General features: G+C 50.9%; 1 protein-coding gene across 1 annotated transcript; it reads right to left on the minus strand.

Moving 5' to 3' along the window:
• Positions 1-374: 374 nt before the first annotated feature.
• On the minus strand, positions 375-1,264 carry LOC141027630 (aspartic proteinase nepenthesin-1-like). Its single transcript, XM_073504718.1, has 2 exons — positions 1,136-1,264; positions 375-707 (listed from the first exon to the last, which is right to left on the minus strand). The coding sequence occupies exons 1-2, from the start codon at positions 1,262-1,264 to the stop codon at positions 375-377; spliced, it is 462 nt and encodes a 153-aa protein (XP_073360819.1).
• Positions 1,265-21,678: the final 20,414 nt, after the last annotated feature.

Raw genomic sequence — 21,678 nt, forward strand, 5'->3', positions numbered from 1 at the left:
CAGTCTAAACAATGACACTACATGGCAGCTACAGTCTACAAACGACACAGCAGCCTAAACAGTGGCCAGCAAAGCACTCCCAGCCATCGGTCCCATTCGGTCCATTCGGGCTGACCGAGCTTTTGCTGCTTCGGTCCGGTCCTAGAAAACAGGCTCGCTGGCCACCTCGGTCCGGTCCGGACCGGACCGGCCGCGGCCGGTCCAAAGGCTGGCTCGGTCAAAGCCCGAACCGGACAGGACCGCGTCCACCCTGACCCGCGGGAAGGTCATGATGGCCATGCCGGAGTCGATGATCGTCCCGCCGGAGCCATCGCCCTTCAATGCAAACTCAGACGCGTTGAACGGCAGCCGTGTGTCGCCGACGGTGACACCTCTCAGCGAAAGGTAGTAGAACAGCGAGCTGCCCACAGGTGCTCCCACAGGGCCTGGGGCGAACGGGTGGACTGAATGGGCCCCGTGGCATGGGCTTCAAGTTTTTCCAGCTCGCCGCCAAGGAACACCGGGCTGGCCCTTGACTCTACGATGGCCATGAAGCAGTAGGAGAAGTTGCGGATCTTGAGCTGCGACGGCAGCGACAATGGGCCGCGGCCAAAGCAGGTGATGCCAGACTCGTTTGACTTGAAGATGCCGGTGTTCAGCATGCCACAGCCAAAACGGAGGTTAGGCACGGCCACCGCGGCGACCACGGCGTGCTTGCCACTGGTCGCCTAGAATGTGAAAGTTTCCTCGACCATCTTGCCCGTCGTGATCGTGACCGAACTGTCGCCGTAGCCGTATGCATAGAAGCAGGACCTGTCTCTGAGGCGCACCCGTAGGGTCGGAGCCAAGGTTTTGGTTACCGAATGAGGCAATTCTACCGAGAGAGACTGGTAAATGTGGTTACCACGGTTAACGAGAAATACCGAGAAATACCGAGAATATTTCGAGCGAATTTTATAGTTGAATTTTGAATTCAAAGAAGTGAATGAACGAATATTCGAACCAGAGACCTCTCAAAACAGTAACTAGGTTGCTACAAACACGCGAGAACCAACTCTCATGGCATTAATTAGATCCTACGTACTTTACAATAAATCGAGTGTTTAAATTCAAAATTTTCAAAAAATGGTATTTTTTGCTAGGTATGACGATTTACCGAGGGGCACGGAAATATGCGGTAATCATGGGAAATCTTGGAATTTTGACCAGTAACCAAAACCTTGGTTGGAGCGGGCAAATAGCTCCCATGCGACGTCGTTGAGTTAAATTGTCTCTCATGCGACATCGTTGGTTCAAATGGCTCTCATGCGACATCTGCGTTGGAAAAAATAGCTGTCGTGCGACACTGCTGCCTAATCCAAAGACACATGTTTAAAACTCGAATCAAGTGAGCGAGACCCACAGCGTGGGACCCACTAACTTACCCAGCTCAGCATTGGTCAGGTGAGCGGGACCCACAGTGTGGGACCCACTAACTTATCTAGCTCAGCATTGGTACAAGAGGACACCGAGCCGTGCCCCGAGCCGTGCAGCACCCGAGCCCGTCCTCCCCCCCCCCCCTCCCCGACCGTTGTTGTTCTTCTTCTCCGGCGACGACGCGCAGCAACGCCGTTCCGGGCCGCGACCTAGCAATGTCGAGCTCCGCTTCAGCCTCCCGCCGCTCATGGCCGCGCTATGGCGCAGTGCCCATGACAAGGTGCCCTGCATGCCCACGTACCGCACCCCTGAAGCGGCTAGTCACAACGACCGACAAGAATGGCAACCTTGGGCGGGAATTCATGAACCGCGAGAGCAAACCAGAGCAGGGAAAGGTGAGATTTTACTTCTCAATATGCCAATTTTGGTTTTTGTCTCCCAATTTCATATTTGCCCATTTTCCATCGGATTTGGGATTTAGGGTTCATCTTTCCGATTTCAGAAATTGAAGCAATGCACCCATTTTGAGTGGCTAGATGGGTACATGGAGCGGATTCAACTGGAGGGTGCATCAGGGGAGCTCGATTTACCGTTGGAGGCGGAGAAGTTGGGCAAGTTTGGATCGGGCCCGTCTGGATCTGGGGCCCCTGGATCTAGCAATTCCATTGGGGGCGCCCATTCCATTGGTGCTACTGTGGGGGATGCAGGAGTGACGGTAGAGCTGAAGAAGCTGAACAAGCAGATGAAGAAACTCATCGAATTGCAGAAGCAGGGCAATTTGATGGGGCTGATGGCCGGACTTTTTTATGTTTGTGTAATTGCTCTCTCATTTGTTTATGTGATGATAATTAGTCATAAGTGAATAGATTGGGCATCATTTGTAATCGTAATGATATGGATGTTTGAATAAAAGTGTTGCGCTGTACGAATTCGGCATGTCTTCTCCACTCTGTTTCGGTCCCGTTTTTTCAGTTCTTCAGTTCGTCATCAGTTTCAGTTTCAGTGGTAGAGGGAGAAAAGGAAAAAAAGGTTCGTCCACAGTTGCCCGAAAAGGCCAGGCCCATATAGAAGTTAGGCAGGGCCGAATAGAACATATCCAGGCCCATTGATAAAATAAGTGTAGCTAGTGCAAAAAAAGTGCACACGGTCATTGACATCGATATATCTTTTCGGCTTGAGGTTATTTCACAAATTTTAAGCTTCCTGCAGTCACCTTTTTTGAGATAACTCATCTGATAATTATTTGAGCTATTTTTATGCACAACCTATCGTGTGTCCGATGGTAGGGTCCCGTGTTGTTTCGGCTAAAACAAAAGGTTGGTTCTAGTTAGCAGTCTAACTTGCAGTCTTTGTGAACCAAAAAAGTTGCAATTGTTTGGTTCAAGTTTATTTCAACCAAGCACCATTTTTAAATTTTTTTATTTGTGCTATGGTGTTTTCAAAGTTTTTACTCATGTGTTTCAACCGAAAAAGGTTGTGCCCCTCTCAAAAAAAGAAGACATCTAGTGTGCCCCTAGTAGCATCTCCTTACAACATAGAGGGGCGTCCCCTCACAACATATAGTGCATAAAACATAAAAGGAAGATAATTAACTAGACACGTGCTAACAACAACTTTTATGATTGGATCATGTTTTAGTGCATTTTTTAGTTCACATGGCCACATAAATAAAATGCAATGGAGAAACTTTAGGCCCGAAAAAACATTAATAGATAGCACGATAGAGGGGCATCGGGTACCCTAGCAGCATCCCCTGAGAGAACATATAGAGGGGCATCCCCTTACAACATATAGTGCATAAAAAATGAAAGGAAAATAATTAAAACTAGACATATAGCTAGAAGACACGGGCACACACGCCCCAACCAACACAACACAAGCTAGATAGATAGAAAGACTCGCACTCGAACAACTCCTTGGCCCCTCCTTAGCCGGCGGCCTTCACTCGTCGTTCTCCGGCATCTGGTAGGGGAGGATGTGCATGCCGTTGGGGTGGGGGAAGATGTGGTGGAAGTTGGTGAAGATGTTGTAGGTGGTGAACGCGATAAACTCGCATACACACCAGAACACCTGGCCGAGGAGGTGGTGAGCATCGTAGGGGTTGGTGAAGTGACGTAGAGGCCGATGACGATGCCGTTGGCGTCGCCATCGTACTGCTTGTGGAGGTGGAACATGGGCGGAGTGCCCGGAGGGAGGTGGCGGTAGCCGGCTTGGAGGAAGAAGCGAGTCAACTCTCTAGGGCCCCTCCACCTTGAGATGGCCCACACCCTCAGGCTATTCTCGACGATGACTCCGGCCGGGTACTCCCTCTCCGGCACGGTGCGAGGGCGACGGTAGGTAGGGCCGTAGAACTGCATGGTGGCTCGAGTGGTGGATTTGGCTCGAAAAGAAGAAGCGGAGGAGGCTTGAGAGATGAGTGTGAGAGGGATGAGGAAATGGTGCCCTTTTATAGCCGCGTTGTAGCCGTAGTCAATGTACACGATGCCCTCGATCGTTTTCTCTTCTCTGTTCGTGCTGGCATAAGTAATTGTGGGCATTAATTCAAAAACGGCGGGCAGAGCATCCAAAGAGGCACGGGCGGCACAGGCGAGATGCATCGTTTCGTGGACTTGCATCGGCGGTGACGCCGCGTGGGAAACGGGCCCGTTCATCCGCGCGTGACACTGAAAAAGGAGCTGCACCACCGACCGTCCGTCCCGTGTCTCAGGTTCAAACATGCAATTGTTAAAATAGCTTAGATGCGACGTACCTATACGCTGCGCCCCTGCCCCTGCTTTACTGCGTCGATGCGTGCATGCAAGCCCGCATGCAAATGGCTAAGCTGTCTCCTAGCATTCACGAGCACATAATAGCTAGGCTGCGACGCCGTTGCATGGCATGCATGGGACAGGGATGGCCCACATGTCAGTGACCCTCTCGCACGCAGCCCATCCCCCCCTCTCGACGGCCGTGCGCACGCACGCCAGGCTCTGCTGGGCCCGATCCGCTCGGCCCAACGGTCATTGAGATGCTCCCCCGCTCAACGTTATCTGTTCGTCGGAGAAAAAACGGTGGCCAATCAGATTGGAGAATCAGGGCTCCCACGGATCGCCCCCGCGGAATCCTTCTAGAAGGCCTATCCGACGGCCGCAGTTTGGCGTTAGCGTTAGATCGACGGTGGACGTTTGGTGCTAGGGTTACATGGGTTTTGGAGGCGGTCAACGGGGTTTTGAAAGGTTTGACCGAACACTCAAATGTGTATAACTAATTCAAAAAAAATCTAAAAAATGAAAAACCTGCGCATATAGTCTTGTTATGTTACATAGTTATGATATAAAATGATAAACTTGATCTAATGATCTTTGCATGAAAAAACCTTCACAAATTGGGCTATCTCGACTGAGGTTGCATAGAGTTCAAAGAAGTGAGAAGAGGGTTTGAGGTTTTGAAAATGCAAAAAATCAAAAACCTCACCTTAGCTTCATTTTGGAGTGACTAAGGAGGATCTGAAGTTATTTTTGCATTTTAAATATTTTAACTTGTTTTATTGCTGACTTTGTATTAAAGGGTGTTTTTTCAAAAATAAATTAATAATATGAATACTTATTCACAAAAGGTGAGACTTCGTATTGATCCTATATAGGTATAATATAAGCTAAGAAAATCTTTTTGGGTGATTTTGAGAAGGTCGAAAAAAACTTGCTTAGAAATGTGGTCGTTTTCCCTTACTTTGGAGCCTGTTTGGACAACATTTTCAGGGACTATGAGTTGGACTTCACAAAAAGGGTTGGATTTATGAACTAAAGTGCATAGTAGTACATAAAACAATGCAACATCACAGAACAAACAAATGAACTCCCAAAATATTGGAGATAGGTTCAAATTTGAATGTCGGTTCAAATTTGAATTTTATTTCAAGTCAAATCAACATCATAGCACATAAGCTTTCACATGAAAGAACATAAGTTTTCACATCAAATGACAACAAACTTAAGTTTTCACATCAAATTTGAATGATTTCGACTCTATTTGTTTTTCTTTTTTCTACCACTCGATTTCTTCTCCTTTTTTCCACCGTTTGGTTCCACGGCGCATAGTTTGTTGATGCTGATGTCTTGCTTTTTGGCCCCTTGGTTTTCTTGCCAACTCCACTAGGCCCCCTCAACTTTTGCACCTGCCCATGTCCCACTTCTTCAGTTTGCACTTCTGCAGATTGAGTAGATGGCACACATTGTTCAACTACTTCAGTTTGCAACTCAACATTTGGCAGCACAACCTCCAAACATGGCAACACAGCTGTCAAAGCAGATTCGCATGGCAGCACAACAGTTGCTTCATCTGCAACAGTTTCTGATTGCCCTAGCGCCTGCAAAACAGATTCAGTATGCATCACATCGTCCAAAACAGAAACACTTAGCTCATGTTCAGCAGCAACAGTTCCAGTTTGCTCCATATCTTTGTCACCAAACATTATCTGCTTAGTGCTCTTCCTTCTAAAGCCATTGAGTCTTGCTTTTTTCACTGGCCAGCATTGTTCAACAACAAGAGGTGGGGCTTTTTCTGTACGCTTCCTCCTAAAAAATAAAGCATTTCACTTGGTTAGATACTAGAACAAGTAGCAAAATTAAAAACTTGCAAAAACAGTAACATAAACATACTTTGGCCTCTGAGGAGTGTAGATGCATTTGGATGAACCAATTCTGTGCCCGAGTACCTCACACAACTTGCACCTATTTTTGTTACCTTTTTGAGCCCTTTTGGGCTTATCATTCTTTTCCTTTTCCTTTTTCCCCTTCTTAGTACAATCACCTTTCTCAAACCAAGCTTTGAATCTGCTCTGTTTTGGCCTACCAGCCTTTCTTCTAGTGACAGAGGGACACAAGGTAAATTCTATTTCCACCACAAGAAACTGAGATTGGTCAGTCAGTGTAGGAATTGGACTTGCATATGCAGCTTTGAATTTTTGTACTGAATAATACTCATGCAAATATGGGTGCATATTTAACCTGGGTTTAGATGCCAAAAAAAGTATGGAATGCTCACATGGTTTTCAAGTGTGTTGCCACTCTTGGCAAGTGCACCCATGCAACTCAGTATTTACCACATGCCTCTTGCCACTCTTTGTATCTCTAACTTCAGCACCCCACAAGGAAGATTTCTCAACAGATAGATGTGAAAGATTTCTACTCCTGTTGACCACCTGTTGTACCACTTCTGGAAGCTTGTCCCCTTCCAAAATATTAGCAATTTTTCCTCTCAACTCCCACGAACGCATGATCATGATCCTTATTTGGTCCACCATGTCATGCACAGGCAAGTCTTTCAAATCCTTCACTTTGTTGTTAAAACTTTCTGCCAAGTTGTTATTGATATGATCACATTTTATGGCAGTATTAAAACCTGATATATACCACAACAGAGAATGGTGGGTGTTCAACCATGAAGAAAATTCATTATCACTACATGATGCCAATATCTTACCAAGGTGGTAGGAATGTGTATGTCTGGTGTAGGATCTTGCTGCTGGCCACATGCACCCAAATTCATCTCCTCTAAAAAAATTTATCAGATTCATCCACATATGTCCAAAGCACTCCCTCTGCTCAGCATGAGGGAAAACATTTTTTACTGCATTTTCCAACCCACTAGAGCATTGCATGCAGCCAACTGACCATTCCACTTTCAAGTCAAAAAAGATGAGTCTATGCTCAAATATGGACGACAACCTGCTTTGAATCCATCTATGCAAGGCTTCAAACACATAAAAAACTTGCTGAATAAAACCTTGCCATCCTCTGTTACCTCTGTATCTATCTCCACCACACTTCCAGGTGACCTCTTCTCCACCTCTGCTTTAAAACTATATAACATCCTAAATGTATTTGCCCAGTCACCATACAATGATTTCATGGCCCTTTGTTTTGCTTTCCACACTGTGGTATATTGCAGCTGGATGGGGTACAGCTTCTCCAAGTCAACTTTAAGCCTCTTTGCAGTAGTGTTTGGAGTCTTGGCTAAAATAGGAGTAATCTTCTCTATAACCCAAAGCTGTGATGTCATCTTTGAAACTCTCTGTGAAGTGGTCATACATGTATGCTAGTGTGGTATTTGATTTACCCTTACTATACTTCCATCAGGTTGTAGTCTGGCAGACAGGTACCATTTGCAAGGATTGCCACCACCATCATAACCTTTGCACCGAGCATAAAATTTCTTTCGATCAGTCCACATAGTCTTGGCATCAAACTCTTTTTTCACTGCATAGGTCGTGAAAGACATCCTAAACTCCTTCATGCTTGGCCACAACTTTCCCACCTCAATAACTGGGTTCTCTTTGTCATACAAACAAACCAGCTCATTATCATCTGCATCATCCACATCATCTGCAGCCTCTCTCATCAGCTCTTCTTCATCCTCATTTGCATTTCTAGGGCCTGTGTTACCATCAGCAGGCAAAGAGTTGTCATCCTTCTCCTTATCTTTGTCATCAACTTGAATGCCAAACATTTCGGCCATATCAATGTCAGATATTGGTGCAATGACCAAATCTGTTTTTTCATTCAACTATACTACATTCCAGTCAACAACAATCTTCCTAGCACCATGGGTTCCCTCCTCTCCATCTGCATCAATCCCTGTATCTTCAGCTACTACAGTCGGTTCAGTCAACAATGCCAACATCTTCTTTTGTGAAACCCACTCATCATCTTCCACCTGTGCAGCCATCTTTGATGGCACATAACCAACTCTGGAATGAGTTTGCAGATCAATTAGCTCTGCATAAAATGTTACTTGTTTGCTTGCCCACCCTTCTTGCTGATCAATTTCAGCAACCATGGATTCTTCGTCTTCAATTCTCACATATTCACCATTATAGTTATCGAAACGTTGCAGAGCTACCTCTTGTTCTGGACCTCAAACAATACTCTCCCCAATTCTCACCACCATATTGCCCACGGCCTTCTCCTTCATGCTCTCCAATTCCTGGGGATCAACATCTGCAAGTTCGACATCCAACCTCACGGTGGTATCTCTATCAATGTCTTGGACACTGCCATCACTGAGCTTGGCTTTACAGGGAAAAAATTCCACTATAATTGCGAATGTGGTGGCAGAACCTGAACCTCCCCTGTTTTGTCAATGGCGGGCAGCGGCGGCAGTGTAAGCGACAGTCACTACCAAATCGAGTTCGATAACAGCTAAAAGAGAAAAGAGGGCGGCATTATCAATTTGAAGCACTGTCTCCTCGCTCCATCTCATTCAGCCCCTGCGCTCCTATCCAATCGAGATTCTAAAACGCCAAGAAACAGGAGCAGCATGAGGCCATGGATTTATCCAAAATTCTGGGGAATGGGACTAGAGTTTGGAAAATACTCACTCGCAATAGCCGCTGCCGAGAAAGGCGCTCCACCACCGGGCCACGGAGAAGAAACAGCCCCTGGATCCAATCGAGATTCTAAATCGCCAAGAAACAGAGGGGCAGCATGAGGCCACAGATCCCCAAAATTCTTGGGAGTGGGACTAGGGTTTCGGGCTCACTCGCAATAGCTCTGCCGTTGCCGAGAAATGCGCTCCACCACCGCGGAGAACAAACCGCTGCCTCTGCCGGAGAAGATGCTTACGGCGGCGCCGCTCGCCCAGTCCAGCACGGGTGAGTCGAGCACGGTCACACAGTCACCGGTCGAGTCGTGGACGGTGGACTCTTGACTACGTGGCCCTAGGTGGACCTCACCAGTCAGAGCACATAACCCCCAGTGTCGTAACCAAACCTTAGCCTAACTAACAGCCAACTAGCCGCGTAAACGGGTTGTCTTGCTTGAGCTATTTCTGCACTGGGAGACGTCGCATGAGAGCCATTACCACCAACGACGTCGCATGAGAGACAATTCAACTCAAAGATGTCGCATGGGAGCCATTTGCCCGGTTGGAGCACGGGACACGGCGGAAGGTGCGGGAGGCGGAGGCGTGGAGAACCGGGAGCGGCTGGTTGAAGCAGACCGTGAAAGAACACTGCGTCCATACAAGGTCGCTGCCGGTGTCCAGTGTGAGCACGACACGCTGCGGGCGCGGTGTGCGGACGCTCAAGTGGACGAGATACTCAGAAAGACCGACGTCCAACCCGCCGCGGTCACCGCCGAGTCGCTGGCGGGCAGGCGTAGCCGCGTAGGCTGGCCACACGAGCCTTACCGTGCCGCCATCCGGCGGAGAAGCTCGTGCTTGGTGAAGCCGCGGCCGCTGTCCACGTGCGTAAGATCCGCGCGCAGAGCCGCCGACTGGGCCATCGGCCAATCGAACGGGAAGGTGAGGAGGAGAACGTAGGGCAAGAGCTGCGACACTGACCAGCCCTTCATCGTGGAGTTGCACGCGCTACTGGCTATTTGTACTGCCGTGAGCTGGAAGTGTAACAAAAAAAGCATCACAAAGTTGAATGCGAATGGCTCCAGATCTTGCCGCCGGTCTCGCGAATGCTTCCAGCACCGCACTGAACCAGCGGACGAGTGCTGGCACGGCGCCACCGCTACGACCTTTTATGAATTGGATATGCGTTTCCAGATCATGCATGCATGGATGCATGTATACTTAATATCTACAATTCGGAATCACTATTACTACTTCACCAGATTCATCATCAACAATATTTTAATGTCCTATTTATTTGATATTATAGGTGCGTTACTTTCTTTTGCTAGTATAAACATCTGGATGGTTTACTCACCCTTGGATTCCGGACACACAGCAGAAAGAGTGGAGTCTCCAAGATGACACTTCACATGAGGACAGAAGGGATCTCTGCAAGACATACAAAATGGAAAGCAAGGAAATAGACAGATGTGATGCTAAAACAAGACAGAGCGGCAAACAGAGTATGAAGGAAAGAAAGACGTGAACAAAATTTATGAAGAACAAGAAAACTACACTACCCCGTAACACTGCAAGCAAGGGTGTTAATGAACAACTACACTGCCCCATAACACTCCTAGCAAACTACACGAGGAAGCCGCTTGAAGTCCCGGAAGCTCTCTATTGAATTCATGCTCCAGCAAACTCATCTAAAAGTCCGAACTGATGGAGACGCAAACAGAGTATGTAGGCCATAGAATATATTTTTTAATACTGCGTTCGCAGGGTCTTGAACTAAAGATCTCTTGACTCGGATACCATATTCACTACCAGAAAAACTTCGTTTGCTGACGGCACCCGTCGGCATAAATGCAGCTATGCCGACGGCCAAGGGCAGGCCGTAGGCGTAGAAAAGCCGTCGGCATAAATCCATATATGCCGACGGGGCCGTCGGCATATATGAGGCTGTCGGGACCGCTCGAGGTATGCCTACGGGGCCCGTCGGCATAGGAGCGGCCGTCGGCATAGCCCTTGCCGTCAGCGCTGACCGTTTGACGACGTTGACCCTACGCCGACGGGTGGTAACGGCGGCCGTCGGCATACCCGTGCCAGCCCTATGCCCACGGCTGTGCCGTCGGCATAGACCTGGCCCATACCCCTCTGCCACGTCATCGGTCCGTGTGCTATGCCACGTCATCGATCCGTGGGACTGCACCTCCGTGTGTGCACAGATACCGTCGGCATACATTTATTTAGTTTTATTTTAAATTTCGCTTTATACTACCTATGGCAAATATATGCCTACGGTATAGCCGTCGGCATAGGCCCATCTGCCACGTCATCGATCCGTGTGCCGTGCCACGTCATCGATCCGTGGGACTGCACCTCCGTGTGTGCACAGGTATGCCGACGGCCTTATTTTTTTATTTTTACTTTATTTTCTCATTTTTACTTTATTTTAGTTTTTGTTTTTGCATAAGATAATTATGCCTTATCTAAAAAAACATACCCTGATTGTATATCGATTGCCCCACGTTACGAACGTCGCTATCGCCGTGTCACGGAGGGGGGAAACGGTCGACACGGAGGGAATTCTAGTTGGTGGGGGATTCGGGGTGTAGCTATGTCACCGAAACATCGCACGGGTCCCGATGCATATGTGAAAGTGTTCAGGCATGCCTAGACGCCCGTCTTGGGGCTCCGCGGTGTGCCCCCCTGCACGCAAAGCAGTGCCGCCGTCACTTGGATGGGGGCACACCCCGGAGACACGTGCCGCCTCTTCGGACATGCCACCACACCACCCCGCATGTATGAGGGCCCGGTGCGACGCTCGGGTGGCATTGCTACCCCCAGGGCCCCCGTCCCGCCTAACCTTGTAGCGTTTGACCACGGGATCTAGCCCTTTGACTTTGCACGGACGGGCTTTGAGCAGTGGACCTATCCACCCGGTTGTGGTAGGTCAGCCCATAGGAACACTTTGGAGCAACATCCGGGCCAGACCCACGGCAAGATCCCCTCCGTGTAGACCCGACGCGCCCGTTTCCCCCCTCCAGGTGCCGGCGGCGGCGCCGTCCGTGAGGGGGGGGGCACACCCCGGAGACGCGTGCCGCCTCTTGGGACATGCCACCACACCACCCCGCATGTATGAGGGACCGGTGCGACGCTCGGGTGGCATTGCTACCCCCCAGGGCCCCGTCCCGCCTAACCCTGTAGCGTTTGACCACGGGATCTAGCCCTTTGACTTTGCACGGACGGGCTTTGAGCAGTGGACCTATCCACCCGGTTGTGGTAGGTAAGCCCATAGGAACACTTTGGAGCAACATCCGGGCCAGACCCACGGCAAGATCCCCTCCGTGTAGACCCGACACGCCCGTTTTCCCCCTCCAGGTGCCAGCGGCGGCGCCGTCCATGAGGGGGGGCACACCCCGGAGACGCGTGCCGCCTCTTGGGACATGCCACCACACCACCCCGCATGTATGAGGGCCCGGTGCGACGCTCGGGTGGCATTGCTACCCCCCTAGGGCCCCCGTCCCGCCTAACCCTGTAGCGTTTGACCACGGGATCTAGCCCTTTGACTTTGCACGGACGGGCTTTGAGCAGTGGACCTATCCACCCGGTTGTGGTAGGTCAGCCCATAGGAACACTTTGGAGCAACATCCGGGCCAGACCCACGGCAAGATCCCCTCTGTGTAGACCCGACGCGCCCGTTTCCCCCCTCCAGGTGCCGGCGGCGGCGCCGTCCGTGAGGGGGGGCACACCCCGGAGACGCGTGCCGCCTCTTGGGACATGCCACCACACCACCCCGCATGTATGAGGGCCCGGTGCGACGTTCGGGTGGCATTGCTACCCCCAGGGCCCCCGTCCCGCCTAACACTTTAGCGTTTGACCACGGGATCTAGCCCTTTGACTTTGCACGGACGGGCTTTGAGCAGTGGACCTATCCACCCGGTTGTGGTAGGTCAGCCCATAGGAACACTTTGGAGCAACATCCGGGCCAGACCCACGGCAAGATCCCCTCCGTGTAGACCCGACGCGCGCGTTTCCCCCCTCAAGGTGCTGGCGGCGGCGCCGTCCGTGAGGGGGGCACACCCCGGAGATGCGTGCCGCCTCTTGGGACATGGCACCACACCACCCCGCATGTATGAGGGCCCGGTGCGACGCTCGGGTGGCATTGCTACCCCCAGGGCCCCGTCCCGCCTAACCCTGTAGCGTTTGACCACGGGATCTAGCCCTTTGACTTTGCACGGACGGGCTTTGAGCAGTGGACCTATCCACCCGGTTGTGGTAGGTAAGCCCATAGGAACACTTTGGAGCAACATCCGGGCCAGACCCACGGCAAGATCCCCTCCGTGTAGACCCGACACGCCCGTTTCCCCCCTCCAGGTGCCGGCGGCGGCGCCGTCCGTGAGGGGGGGCACCCCCCGGAGACGCGTGCCGCCTCTTGGGACATGCCACCACACCATCCCGCATGTATGAGGGCCCGGTGCGACGCTCGGGTGGCATTGCTACCCCCCTTGGGCCCCCGTCCCGCCTAACCCTGTAGCGTTTGACCACGGGATCTAGCCCTTTGACTTTGCACGGACGGGCTTTGAGCAGTGGACCTATCCACCCGGTTGTGGTAGGTCAGCCCATAGGAACACTTTGGAGCAACATCCGGGCCAGACCCACGGCAAGATCCCCTCTGTGTAGACCCGACGCGCCCGTTTCCCCCCTCCAGGTGCCGGGTACCGGGTCCCATACAGACGGTAAACTAAGAATCTAAAAATGTAATAATTGAATTGATTAAAAACTCCGGTATTCATCATTGAAAATGTACAATTGCTGTGAACCTTTTAGTGCTCGGGCACCGGGCCGGCTGCCCGGGCACGCCCGGTGCCCGAGCATTGAAAAGTTCACAGCAACTGTCCATTTTCTTCATATAAGTCTAATGAATACCGGAGCTTATAACGTATGGATTAGTGAACTATTTAAACAGGTCAAATTGCTTTTCCCTCAGCGAGGTGGGACTATTTTTTAAAAAAAAGTAGTTGCCATCTATGCGGACGGCTATGCCGTCGGCATAGGCCTCCTATCTATGCTGCCATGTGGGACCACTCCTATGCTGACGGCTGGCCGTCGGCATAGGGCCACCTTATCCTCGACGCCCCGGCCCTCCTCCTCCACTCGTTTCTCTCCTCGCGCACCCCGACCCAACAGCCGCCGCCGCCGCCGCCCTATCCCGACCCTCGCCGCTGCCCCATCCCCTTCCCCAACTCCGGCGCCGCCCCGCCCCCGCCCCGCACCGCCCCCACTGCTCGCGCCGCCCGCATCCCCTCCCCCACCGCTGCCGCACCGCCCTCACTGCCCGCGCCGCCCCAAGACGGCCGTCGACGCCGCCGGGCCGGCCGTCCCCTTCCTCGGCCGCCCCGTCCCCGGCGGGCCCATCCCCGACTGCACCGGCGGCCGACGCCACTGCCCCGCCTGTCGCCGCCCTTCTCCGCCCCGACCTCGTCGCCGCCCCGCCCTGCTCCGCCCTGCCTCTGCTTCGCCGGTGAGCCCCCTGCTGCTACCGCTGCCGCTTGCTGCCGCCGCTGCCGCGTTGCTGCTTCCTGCTGCCGCTGGTTGCTGCTTCCTGCTGCTGCCACTGCTTGCTACTTGCTGCTGCTACGTTAGGTTAGTTAGTTTAGGGTTTAGATGGATAGATTAGTTAGATATATAAATAGTTAGGTAGATGGATTATAAGATATAAAAATTTTGTTGATAGGTTAGTTGAGAAAAAAAATTGTTGTTGATATATAGATGGATAGATGAGTGGATACTACATCATGATATATAGATGGATAGATGATGATGATGAATATGTGATGAATAGATGATGAGCCCCTATAGTTTTTTTGCCTACATGATGCAAAAATAAATGAATGCATGTTTAAATGTTTTAAATATGCTCTATGAGTTGTGATGTTGTAATTATTTGTCGCGATGGAATTTGCAGGCTTTGTGGTGTTGCATTCATCGGAGTGACCGTTGTCCGACGCGTTGGTCCCCCTGAGCATCCCTCTGCTCTTCGACTACTTCCTCTACAGCCGAGGGTGAGCTACAAGTCCATCTCCTCCATTTTTTCATGTCAGTACATTTCATATGGTTTCTAGCAGATGTACGTGTCAAGTCTTTTTTTCTATAGTTTAGGAATATGCCTTTTATGCCTTTTTATTAATGTGTTTATTTTCATGCCTTTTCCTTCATTTCATTAATTTACTAATTGCTTATTCTCTTTTCAATGCAGGTTCGTGGAACATGGGCAAGGGAAAGGCCGACGGCGTGGGTTTCCTACGCAAGGTCATTGGCCTGCCTAGTCGGAGTGGTCGAGCACGTAATCCTCCCCCCCGGCTACTTGACGATGACTCCTCACAGGGAGGTCGAGGGAGAGGTGCCCCTAGAGGAGGAGGGGGTGGGGGGAGAGCCCCTAGAGGGCGAGGTGGGGGGAGAGCCACTACAGGGGGTCGCGGCCAGAAAGAGCGCACCCTCACCGACTTAGGGGTGTTGTCTTTGAGGCCATCCTCTAGTGAGGTACCCTCCTCTAGTGAGGTACCCTCCTCTGGTGAGGAGGAGGAGGAGGACGAGGCAGGCGAGGAGGAGGAGGTTCGGGATGGGGCCGAGGAGGAGGTGGAGGAGGAGGACGAGGAGGAGGAGGATGAGGAGGAGGTTGGGGAGGGGAAGGCAGGCGAGGAGGAGGGTGGTGGCGGGGATGATGGTGCTGGCGGGGAGGGGGTTGACAACAAGGGGTGGCTGCGTGGTAACGCAAAGCTACCAAAGCAGGTTCCTGCTACTGAGGAGCAGAAGTGGCTCATTGAGCCGACGGGGAAAGAGTAAGTGCCACTTTATAATAATTTCATTATTTTGCTTGTCACATGCTCATTCCAGTTGTTATTTATTTTGCTTGTCACATGCTAATAGTTCATTCTTTTGCAGCAACTGGATATATTCTAAAGGGGTCCGTATTCCCAACGGCCTCATCACCGTCCTGCTGAAGTTACACTGGCCGGGGTCGTACTATCCGGATCCAGTCAGGCACCCGGACCATCGGGTCTTGGCCACGAGCTGGGAGCACTGGGAAGCGGCCCTCCACGCGGAGCATGGGACCCATGCCAAGGCCGTGATCACCACTTTCTGGGTGAGTTCTCTTCAGAAGCACAAGTCCATTCTAGTTTCATGAATGATTTAACTCATGGCTTCTTCCATTCTTGTTTCGTGCATGATTGTAGAAATTCTATCGAGTTCTCCCGGAGCACAGGGGCAGAGCGGACCAGATCGTGCTATGCCAATGCAAGAAGAAGGCCTGCCAGATGCAGTACGAGGTGCGCTATGTGGCCATCTCGACATACTATACCACGACTATCTTGGTGTGAAGATGACCAAGGAAGAAGCGCGGAGGATGGGCATTACCTTGGAGAGGGACGAGTTCTTGGCGGTAAGTATAAAAGATTTGTCATTATGCTTTCATTATGCTTTCATTACCTTGTGGTACATTTCACCGTTTCGTGTTGACATGCCATTATGCTTTTATTATGTAGGTGTGTCCAAATTGGTGTTATGGAAAAGACGAGTCCTGGGCGGCATTGGTGGATCTTTGGTGTGATGAGGCTGGAGCCTGGGCGGCTATGAGAGTCAAAAACAAGGCTAACCGAGGGAAGGAGGGAGTACATGCTCAGGGAAACCGAAACCACTATCTCCACAAGGCAATTAATGTATGACTAGCTAACCCCATTAAACATTCTTCTTCTTCTATTTACCATCACTTTCATATGTATGACTAACCTCTGTTTGGTGGTGCAGGAGGAGAAACTGAAGCGGCCGCTCTCACACATGCAGGCGTGGGAGATCGCCCATACGGGGAAGGACCCCAAGCCTGGCGAGCCCAAGTACTACGGCAAGAAGACCGCGGGGAGGAAGAAGGCCTACTCCGAAGGGTATCTGGCGTTACATCATGACACACCTGACCCCATTGCGGCGGATCTGGACGAAATGGTGGTGGTGGACATGGGGCCGAAGGAGCACGGTCGGGAGGCGGTTCTCGATGCTGTGATCACTCCGTCTATCTCCTACACACAGCTCTGTCGGATCGACCCGACCCTGAGCCAGTGCACGAGCACGCGCATGAGCAGTGCACCGTCACTGTCCCTCTTTCAGGAGCAGCAAACTGTAAGTATTTTCCCTTTTATCTTCATTGTTCCCTTTATTTTCCGCATTTAGTAGTTTTATGAGTCTCATCATGTCATACTGTAGGCCTACATGGAGTACACACGCCAGGAGACCATGGCGTGGCACGACCGCCTTCATGCATACCATCAGCAGAGGGATCGCGAGATGCAGCACGCTTTTCAGGAAATGGCGGCCGACAGGTTTCCTCAATGGCCATCAGCAGAGGGTCCTCCAGCACAACCAGTGCTGCTGACCTTTGAGGAGTTTGTGGCACAGAACGCTGGCCCCTCACCGGTTAGTTCATCCCCAATCAATTCACCCAAAGCATGTCATGCCTTTCAACACAGTCTTATATCCCATTAATATATCTTTTCAACATCCAGGGAACAGGTGCATCTACCATTGGCGGTGATCTTCGCAACACTCCCGAGACACGGAGCCCGACCACTCCGATCCACGGAGACGGAGGCGGAGGCGGTCTTGGCGGTAGCGCTGCCGCTAGCAGTGACGACCTGGGCTTCGGCGGTCTTGGCGGTGACGACCTCCGCGGTGCTCGACGTCTTGGTGCTTAAGCCTTTCTCGATGCTATGATACTTGCTTGTTCTCGATGCTATGATACTTGTATGATTGTGATGATACTTATCTTATTGTTGTTTGTGAGATTCTTATATGCTTTGTGGTGATGATACTTATATGTGTGATGCTTTGCGATGCTTCTTAGCGATGCCAATTTGTTGTGTGATGCTGTGTATATGCTGTTTGTTATATATTCAAATGAATTGAGCTGAAAAGAAACAGAAAAAAGAAGAAAAAACTGGACAGAATCTATGCCGACGGCCGGCATAGGCCTGGCGTGAGCTCCCAGTGGCCGACACGTGGCACGTCTATGCCGACGGCCTGGCCGTCGGCATAGACCTGCCCCAGGAGCGCCCAGTATCTGACACGTGGCGTGTCTATGCCGACGGCCTAGCCGGCGGCATAATTTCAAACTAAGCCGACGGCTGGGCCGTCGGCATAGACACGCCCATGCTGAACGGCGTCTCGCCACGTGGCGAGAAGCTATTGGGCAGCACTTGACGGCGGCCGCCGTTAGGCGATGGCATTGCCGATGTACGGCCGCCGTCGGCATAGGGTCTATGCCGACGGCTTTTCTATGCCGACGGTCATCCTGGCTACGCCGACGGATATGTTGCCGACGGCCCTATGCCGACGGGGGCCGTCGGCATAGGCCTGACCCGACGGCTAGTCATGGCTAGGCCGTCGGCATAGGGTGCGATTCCGGTAGTGATTGAATTCAATGTCCAGCTAACTCATCCAAAAGTCTGAACTGATGGAGAGAGGCGGGCAATATATTTCAACACTCTCAACTGTGAACGAATCACCGTGAAGTGACGAAGCTTCTATGGCACTCCAAGGCGGCGCAACATTGGAGCCGCCACTGCCTGATCCAGGATCAAGGTTTCCCTTGAAGCAGCATTATACTATATATTTGCTTTATTACACTTAATATTCCTCTATTCAAAGGTATCATAATGATAGGCTATTGAACACTTTAAACATCACGGTTGTCATTAGTTTCATTATGTGTGCATCAATTGATGCAAAGGTCAAAGGTTACATTCTTTTCTAAAAAAGGTGCATCTCAATATACATTGCACCGAGTCTTCAACGCTTGTCGTACATGATGCATCTTCACTCTAAAATATTTAGTTCTCATACAAAACCAACGATGGTATAAAAATCAACCCAAAATATCACGTCTACAATCATGCACCAAGAAAAGCATCGCCACACACCACCAGATTTAGGTTAGCACGATTTTGGATGGTAATTTCTTCCCAAAGAACTGCCATTTTTTAAGTCAAGTCCAAGGTGTCAAGTGCTTAGCAAAGAGCATGCCACCAGACTCCAAGTTAAAGACCTGGCCATCGAGAAACAGAGTTTACTTGATTGTTCTCTCGCAAGAACTGGGCGCATCAACCATAAGTGACTACCAACAGACCAAAATAAGTTGTTCGCTCAGCTTGTGAGAAGGATATTAGGGTTGGGTGATGCTAGAGGAGCAATGCGGGCAACTAAGTATACCTATGTGTACTGTTGCCAGGTATTTGTGGACAACAAAGGAGACTTTGACAATTGGATCCTCTCATATGCCACTTGAGTGATGAAATCTACGACAACGCCGTCTTAGCAAAAGCGCAATGACTTGAACACATAGAGCTCCAATTTATGATCCACAAATAAATAGTAGTGGTTTGTTCAATGGTTTCTAGTTTCATTGCTCCAACGATCCGCACATAAAGTGGAGCCGCACCCACATCGAGTGTGTCATCAAGCTGGCCAGAGCGACGATGTCGAGGAAGTCTCCCATGATGGTGGAGAAGAACCACATCACAATGGGGTTGTCATCGTCACTCCAGGCCGGATCGGAGAGCCGGTTGGCGGTGCCGTCCCGGATGTAATCCTCGGCATGGTATCGGGCTGGCAGGAGGTTGGTGTAGTTCCACCAGTGGGTGAAATTGGCGCCGTCGAGGGCCAACTAGAAGTTGACTATGCCGGTGATGTTGGACGAAAGAGCGCGACAGGGCCGGCCAAGACAAAGGTGGCGGAAAGTGGGATTGTCGGGACAAGGTTGGGTGGGAGGGGCGCAAGAGGGAGCCCATCAAAGACGATTGGCAGATCGTCGGCAGCCTCGGCGGGAGGTCGCTCGTCAGCGGGAGTGGCACATCCGCGGTGGCGGGCAGCTCATTGCGATCACTGGTAAGCGGCGGCAAGGCAGTGAGAGAGTGAGCGGCATTGGTCGACATGAGGGGGAGAGAGATTCTCTGATTACTGAGAAGACAGACGAATATATTCACTGTATTGATTGTCATGGAGTTATATGTACATATAACGTGAGACCGCTACATGCATGGGCTAGTGGCGATGGATAGGATAACCACCTGAAGACTAGGGATACAACTTACAACAACCTCACGTACATATGTCACGTATATCTCAACAGAGACAAGTCCTTTGGTGCGATGGCTGAAAGCAGCGAGAGGAAGGGAAGGAGCAAGGTTTAGAGTTGGGGTTGGCCGGTGGCCACGAGAAAGAAAGCGAGGAGGGCCGTGGCCATGAACAGGGTGCCGCTCGAACTCTCTGCATGACTGCTAGTCTTGGTAGTCATGAAGTGGTATTTGAGGGTACTCCACCGCGACGGGTTGTCGTTGCCAGTACCTTCACCCGTGTGTGTGGCACCAGTGCACGGCAGAACCCTGCTATCAAGACACACCTAGCGTAAACTCTGTGTGCTGTAGGCATCAGAACTGGTAGAAAAAGAAAAGGCGGCTGCTAGTAATCAGCCGGTTGATTTTCTAGGAAAATCATCCGCCTAAATAGCCCTCTGATCTGGCGTCGAAGGCGTTCACACTACCGGAATAGGGTTCTAGCCGTCGGCATAGGGGCAAACCGCCTCGGGATACCCCTATGCCCATGGCTGCCGTCGGCAACATGTAATTCGGCGTATCCAGGCCAAGCCGTCGGCATAGCGGGCTATGCCGATGGCGCCCGTACAACTGCTGGCATCGTGTTGCCGTCGGCAACTTCTCCCCCTATGACGGTAGCTGACGACACCGTCGTCAAGGCGGCTCCAACCACGAACCGCCACATGGCGTGCGTATGCGGATGGCCAGGTCGTCGGCATAACTTTAGATCTATGCCGACGGGCTGGCCGTCGGCATAAGCACGCCACATGGCGGCCGTTGGGTTGTCATGGTGCTGCATTATGCCGATGGTTAGCCCATCGGCATAGATCTAAAGTTATGCCGACAGCCTGGCCGTTGGCGTACACACGCCATGTGGCGGCTACTGGGTCGTCCTGGTGTATGGATATGCCGACGGCTAGGTTGTCAGCACAGATCTGAACCTATGCCGACGGATGGGCCGTCGGCGTACAGACGCGACGTGGCGGCTACTAGGTTGTCCTAGTGTATGGATATGCCAACGGCTAGGCTATCGGCATAGATCTAAACCTATGGCGACAGCTTGGCCGTCGGCATAGTTATGCACTAGGACGGCTCAGTCGCCGCCATGTGGCGGCGCTTGGTAGCACGCACACTCTATGCCGACGGTTAGGCCGTCGGCATAGTTTTGTAGTGTTTTTTATAATCCTGTTTTGATTCCATTCAAACACACAACACACACACAGAGACACACATATATATAGAGAGAGAGAGAAAACAGAGAGAGTAGCACTATTCTGATCCCAGGATCAAAATAGTTATTCTGATCACGGCGCGACCGATATAGAGCGCGATTAGATGTTTCCGAACTCGCCGAAACGGTCGACTGAAGGAAAAAAAATAGCTACTCCTAACCTCCCGTACCACTAGGGATGAAAATGGAGTGGAAACTTTCCGTTTTTCCAGAGGAAAAATGGAAACAGAGAGGAAATATGAAAACAAAAACGGAAATTTGCAAAATGAAGCGGAAATGGAATTGTTTATGCGGAAACGGAGACAAAAACGGAACGGTGTTTTCCGGTGGAACATGCATGGAAACGGAACTTTCTGTTTCCGTGAATATGGAATTTCTGTTTTTACTATAGACCTAGAGCTGCTTTGTAGCCCAACCATCAAAAAGAACACAATGACACAATTAGTAGAATGGATCTGACGCCGAACTTCTACTACCACACATGTACTCAGTTGGACCCTATATGCAATTCTCCGGTACTACTCCAATACTACGCTAAGTTGCTAACATAATGATATTATTTTGTAGCCATGTTAACAACTCATT

The sequence above is a fragment of the Aegilops tauschii genome, chromosome 7, assembly GCF_002575655.3.
Source record: "Aegilops tauschii subsp. strangulata cultivar AL8/78 chromosome 7, Aet v6.0, whole genome shotgun sequence".
NCBI classification, from domain to species: domain Eukaryota; kingdom Viridiplantae; phylum Streptophyta; class Magnoliopsida; order Poales; family Poaceae; genus Aegilops; species Aegilops tauschii.

What these genes read in the sequence shown, in the direction of transcription:
- LOC141027630 (XM_073504718.1), bottom strand. Translation starts at nt 1,264, where the DNA reads ATGTCGCATGAGAGACAATTTAACTCAACGACGTCGCATGGGAGCTAT. An exon ending in GCATATTTCCGTGCCCCTCG is followed by an intron (nt 708 to 1,135) that starts GTAAATCGTCAT and finishes TTCACATTCTAG; the next exon opens with GCGACCAGTGGCAAGCACGC.